Source organism: Crinia signifera, chromosome 1, assembly GCF_055691185.1.
Source record: "Crinia signifera chromosome 1, ASM5569118v1, whole genome shotgun sequence".
NCBI lineage: Eukaryota > Metazoa > Chordata > Amphibia > Anura > Myobatrachidae > Crinia > Crinia signifera.
The window spans coordinates 331,052,664-331,059,266 of record NC_139217.1 but is presented as its reverse complement, the minus strand read 5'-3'; the positions used below and the strand labels follow the sequence as shown (position 1 = coordinate 331,059,266).

Below are 6,603 nucleotides of genomic sequence, written 5' to 3'. Positions count from 1 at the left end.
TCCAAAGCCCACACATACTGATACTTACCTTTCTTGAGCCCGTAAGTAGCCCTGGGTCCGGGGGTCTGCTGATCCTGGGTCCGGGGTCTGCTGATCCTGGGTCCAGGGTCCGGCAATCCTGGGTCCAGGGTCCGTAGAAATCCTTTGGGGGACCTGTGGAAGTAAATCCTACTTACCCAGGTCCTCCGGCGAAGATCGGTCCGCTTCAGTCCGCAGTAGTCCCCGGGTCTTCAGAAAATAACAAACTGGCAGTCCTGTCACCATAACATTTCATCTTCAGCGCCTCTCCTCCAAATGATTCTATTGGCTGCCTAGCGGCCAATCAGGAGCCGAGAAAGACAGTGTCGGGATAATAAAGCAAGAGAGTGTTCTCAGGGAAGTAAAAGGGTAAGATTGGGGAGAGAGAGGGAGGGGTAGAGAGGTAGAATGTAGAGACAGAGGGAAGGAGAGCAAAAGAGAAAGGAGAGAGCGGGTGAGAGAGGGAGGAAGGCAGAGAGAGAGAGATGGAGAGACGGGAGGGAGTCGGAGAGAGAAGTGAAGAGTGGGCAGGAGTGGGAGAGAGTGATGGAGGAGGGGGGGACAGGGAAGGAGATGGGGAGACAGAGGGGGAGAAAGCAGAGGTTTTTTTGAAAGACAGAGAGAAGAGGAGGAAGGGAGGGAGGGAAAGAGAGACAGAAAGGAAGGAGAGAAAGAAGGAAGAGAGGGAGGGAAAGAGAGACAGGGAGTAGGTAGAGAGAGAGGAGGGAGGGAAAGCGAATCAAGGGGGAGGGGGTGCTACATCCTTCTTGTCTGCAGCTTCTTGCAGGGGGCCTGTGGGCTAAGGTTGCATTCAGTGGCGGAACTCCCGGAGGCAATGGAGTCACATGCCGCCGGGCGCCAGGCTTAAGGGGTCACTGGCTCCATTGCCTCCAATGTTCTGCTCATTAATGCTGCTGCCGCCTGCCGCACTTATTCAGCGGCATGCGGCTATGTTATGCAGAACATTGTACGCAGTGGTGCGGACGGGTGCCCCCTTCCCTCCATAGCCTTGTGCGGCGGGGGGGTCCCCTGACCCCCTCCCCATATCCTTGTGCGGCATGAAATGGTGCGGGCGGGCGCTCCTCCCCTCCCCGTAGCCTGGTGTGCATTGGTGGGAAGCGGGCTGCCCCCCCTCCCCCATACCCCTGTGTAAAGTGGTGCGGGCGGCCGGGCAGCCCCTCTCCCCCGTAGTCTTCTGTGTATCGGCCGCTCCTCCCTGTCACCCGGCCGCTGGGGTGGAAGTCGGGGGCCTGAGGCTGAGCAAGCCAGTCAGCCGGCCAACAGTGTCACTGTCACTGTCAGATAGTGACGAAGATCCAGTCGGTTGGGAGACAGTCCACTCCACACAGCCAGTGTGCGAGTGTGACTGTCACTTAAGCAGGCAGATGGCAACTAAGAGCTGAGAGCTGGGTGAGAGATGCTGCAGCGGCAAACGGTGAGTCTATAAAAGCCTCTCTCTGTCTGACATTCTTTCTTTCTCTCTGACACTTGTTTGTCTCTCTCTCTCTCTCTCTCGCTCGCTATGGGGGAGGGGGGCACCAACTTTTATCTTGCCTCCGGGCTACATGGACTAACTTACGCCACTGGTTGCATTTGCTCTCTCCTTTTCATATCAACCTTCTGTCAGTGTCGACCTAGTGTATGTCATCCATTCTTAGGTGTCAACCTACTGACTGTTGACCATTAGCAGTCGACCTAGACATTGTCGACTGGATACTGTATAACATATGTGCAGTATCGGATGGTGTAATGGTTAGCATTACTGCCTCACAGCGCTGAGGTCATGGGTTCAATTCCCACTATGGCTCTAACTGTGCGTAGTTTGTATATTCTCCCCGTACTTGCGTGGGTTTCCTCCAGGTACTCTGGTTTCCTCCCACAATCCAAAAATATACAGGTAGGCTAATTGACCCCCAAACAAAATTAACCCTAGAATGTCTGTGTGTGCGTGTACATGTGGTAGGGACTATAGATTGTAAGCTCCACTGGGGTATGGACTGATGTGAAAGTTCAAATATTCTCTGTAAGCGCTGCGGAATATGTATGCGCTATATAAGAAACTGTTAATAAATAAATAAAATAATGGCGATTTCCGAGGCATGCATACACACTGTGCTCTGTGTGTCCCGAGCACAGCCAGATCAAGGGTCCCGAGCACAGCCAGATCAAGGGCTACATGGGCTTGGTGATGAAAATGATCAACAGCCTACTGTGAGAAGCAGAGGGTAGTGTGTTGTGTTGGGATGCGGTCATTTGGTCTACTGCATTATGGTAGAAAGTCATTAGGTCGAATCCATTAGGTCGACATGCTAAAAGGTCGACATGACTCTAGGTCGACATGGGAAAAGGTCGACATGATTCTAGTTCGAAAGGTCATTAGTTCGACAGGTCATTAGTTCGAAAAGGTCATTAGTTCGACATTGTCTATGTCGACATTCACAAGGTCCACATGGAGTTTTTCACTGTTTTTTGAGCCAACATGTGCCGACAGGCGGTATTTCATGCCCTACCATCCACTAGGGCGTGGTGGGAGAATAAAATAGTGTGCCGAGCGTAGCGAGGCACCGTGCCCGACGCATAGCGAGCGCAGCGAGCGATGCGAGGGGATGCAGTGCACTTTAAACTGTGTCCATGTCGACTGTGTTGACATTCAGGTAAAAAAACAGTGAAAAACACCATGTCGACCTTGTGAATGTCGACATAGACAATGTCGAACTAATGACCTTTTCGAACTAATGACCTGTCGAACTAATGACCTTTCGACCTAGAATCATGTCGACCTTTTCCCATGTCGACCTTTTAGCATGTCGACCTAATGGATTCGACCTAATGACTTTCTACCATAATGCAATAGACCAAATGATCCCAACCCGTTGTGTTGGTGTGACCAGTGCCTGTATGCTCCCTAATAAAATACATAAAAAATAGAAATATTGTGTCAACATATGTTGACATCATCATGCTGACATGATGGTGGGCCTATTGTGGGGACCTCGAGCTGTAGTTCTCTCTGCCCCATTGTTAATCTGAGCTTGGCACCTAGGTGGAGGGAGTGGAGGTGGCCTCTTGGGGGACCTGGGGCAGTTGCTGTTCCAGACACCACAAATAGGGCGGGATGTTCTAACATCCGCACCCCAGCTCCGCCCCCTTCGCCACCCAACGCATACATAATTATCGCATATGCTCTAACATTAAGAGCTGTCCTTTGCGGTGAGTCAGCAGGTCCCATCAGGTCCCGGCGGCTCCCACTCCCTCCCTTACCGGGCTCTGCTCCTCCCTGCACCTGGAAGAGGATCATAGTGCAGGGAGGAGGAGGTCACAGGTCTGGGCAGCACAGCTCTAGGCTAGACAGATAGGGGTTAATTTACTAAGATGAGAGTTCTATGTAGATGTTGCCCATAGCAACCAATCAGATAAATGTACCCCCTAGCGAGCAGGGGACAGATATGAGAGGGTATGGAGAGTGGGGGTGGCAGACAGAAGAAAAACTTAGCAATGCCAGGCATGATAGCTTCTGGACATGGCAAAAGGAATGATGGGTTCAAAATATTAATATTCAATATTTATGTATTACTATTTTAATTCCATTGCTTTTTTAATGGTTTGACAACAAAAGACCCAAATTGTAGTTGGAGCCACCTACGATTTCTGACATGACAACAGTGAAGAGTTCTTCATCAATTACAGTCTTGTTGATGTGGTGCCATGGAATATTTACCCTACTTGTGAAAGCAATGTTGTTGCCTATTTACACCCGCTCAGCTACAGGTGATGATACAGCTGACTTGCCCGCACCTGCTCTGAGCTACTGGTGCTCAGCTATAGAACATGCACAATGCGAAAAATCCCAAGATCCCTAGCTCAGACTTGCTGTTTAAGTGAAAGGACAATTTCTGTTTCTGGATAAAACACATACAGTAAACACAGAATATATAGCTTTAAAATACAATATATTTTATTCAAGCCTTCTACAAAAATGTGTATACAGTAGAAAGAATAGAGGTAAATATCAGCTGCAGAAGGAATGTCAGGCACAGACAAGAGGAATAAATGTTTGCATGGTCATACAGGAAACACGAGATGTGTCACAGCATTCCCGTATACTGTACACGCTAAGGAAGTGATTACAGACACAACAGAAGGATTGTACTCCTTATGGTTATAAACGGGTTGTCTGTAACATTGATTTAGCAACAGATGAGCCAGAGACAATGCTTTGCATTGTGCATTTCTGCCCACTAAGTAAAACATATATGGTCCCTGTTATTTTATTTTCTGCAAAGGAAGAGTAAAACCATAAACTTGCAGATATACAATAAACAGTAATACAGTGAATATGTAGAATGTAATATAATAAGATACAGCACATAACAATTCATGTTTCTTATAGGTATATGATTATATAAAGGTGCCCATACACGGTGTTCACTGTGTGATGCGATGCGGGCTCCCACGTATGGGCACCTTAAGACAATGAGCAGGTCATTTTCTCATTAACACCTACAGTACTTGTCATATAGAACTTACATACATTAAACAGGGGTTCTCAAACTCGGTCCTCAAGTGCAGGGTTCTGAGGACCGACTTTGAGAACCTGTGCATTATACAAACAAATGTTCTATTCATGGATGGATAACATTTCACAGCTAAGTAAGTCTGTAGGAAGTACCCTGATATGTTGGCTGCCAGTGGTACTTTCTTATGAGCTGTGAGTGCCAGGCTCATGACATTGCCCAGCCCTGATTACAACTAATACATTTCAGCTAATGAACAGAAGTCAAGGATACAGTACAGTTTATGGAAAAGTTATACAGTACATACAAGTTTTGGGTGTATTATTATGTTTAACTAACAATGGGGCAGATGTATTAAGCCTTAACAAAAGATAAATGCAAGGGTGATAAAGAGAGATAAACATCCAGCCAATCAGCTCCTTACGGACTTTTTTTCAAACACAGCCTGTAACATGGCATTTAGCAGGTGATTGGTTGGACATTTATCTCTCTTTATCACCCTTGTATTTATCTATAGTTGAAGCTTAATACATCTGCCCCAATGGGCCCTATTCAGTTTAATTTGCTTGCTTTTGCATATTGGGGGCTGCCCAGCACAAGGCAAAAGGCACCCAGCATGCAAAGTGATAGCCAGAGATGCAATTACATTGCAGAACCAGGAAATAAGGGTCAACCCCTGCCTGCCTGTGTGATGTCACGCAGCATCCCCGAAAATGGTCTGGACATGCCTACATTGTCCATACCACTGCACCACCGCCCCCCGGCCCCTTCCCCCGTCAATCATAGTGCAATCACATACTTTTGGGTTGTGATCGCACTTTGAAAATTTGTGATGCAGCCGTTGCACGTGTGCAAAAGTCTGACAATCGCCCATTTGCGATTTTCGGATTTCTGCGCCTGATACTGAATGAGGGCCAAAATTCTAATTCTAATTATTATAAAATTCTATTTATATTAAAAAAGCATCATATATTTAAGATCTGAATAAATACATGTAATCGGTAATGATAATAATACAGGTTGAGTATCCATTATCTGAAATTTTTTGGATTTTGGAATATATTTTATTTCCCATACTTGCCCCGATGGTCCCCCAACGTCCATGGCGGCTTTCAGGATACTTTTCAGCAGCATCTCCGGTCCCAGGGGTGTATTGCGCGAGTGCGCGGGCACTCGTGCAATACACCCCTGGGACCACAGATGCCGCTGAAGAGGTTCCTGAAGGCCGCTGTGAACGTCCGGGGATGAGGTAAGTATGAAAAAAGGGGTGGGGGGGTTGGGGAATGAAATGAAAAAAAAACATGGTTTTCAGATTATTTCAGTTTTTGGAATACACGGATAAGGGAGACCCGACCTGTAGTAGCATTCATTCCATTATCCTTCTTATTAATTTATGTGTAACAGAATAATATTAGCACAGAAGGAAAACCGAAGACAGACACAGTTATGTGAGGACTACAGAATAGAAATGCCATGTTTGTTCTGAGCACCAGTACAACAGTACACAGACTGAGTAGAGAACAATACCAATGCATTGGCTAAGAAGCAAGGTGTGCTTGGCCCCGAATTCTGAATCTGGAGTGGAAGGTACACAGAAGTTGGAGTGTGGCACTTGTTTCTCTCCATCCTCACGATCTACTAGCACACAGAATTGGTTATCTCCATGCGCTTGACCAGAACAGTCACCAGCTTCTCCATGGATTTTGCACTCTCCTTCCCAGCCTGGAGCACTTCTGCATGGCTAGCAACCTCTTCACTGTCGTAGTCCATCACAGCCTTATTGGTAATCAGAGATATGCCGAGAACCTTCAGGCCGCAGTGTCTGGCCACAATTACTTCAGGTACTGTGCTCATCCCTGGACAATGTAAGACAAGGAATAGGTGAGATCAGATAACCCACAGGGCTACAAGGAATAGGTGAGATCAGATAACCCACAGGGCTGGTATAATACCATGGTCCAAGGAGATCTAGCTGAATAGTGCTGTAACCAGACTTTTAACAGTGACAAATAGACGGATAAAGGGAAACCATTAATAGGCTGCTGCGGCATGTGTGTCGTTTGCACATTAT

At 47.1% G+C, this 6,603-nt stretch overlaps 1 protein-coding gene across 3 annotated transcripts in view; it reads right to left on the bottom strand.

Moving 5' to 3' along the window:
* Positions 1–3,951: 3,951 nt before the first annotated feature.
* The window catches only part of PNP (purine nucleoside phosphorylase), a 50,914-nt gene continuing 48,262 nt past the window's right edge, over positions 3,952–6,603 (bottom strand). For all 3 annotated transcript variants that reach the window (XM_083145158.1, XM_083145152.1, XM_083145150.1), the window contains exon 6: positions 3,952–6,388. In XM_083145158.1, the coding sequence (XP_083001284.1) occupies positions 6,171–6,388 (218 nt within the window). In that variant the 3' untranslated portion in view covers positions 3,952–6,170. The remainder of the gene's footprint in view (positions 6,389–6,603) is intronic.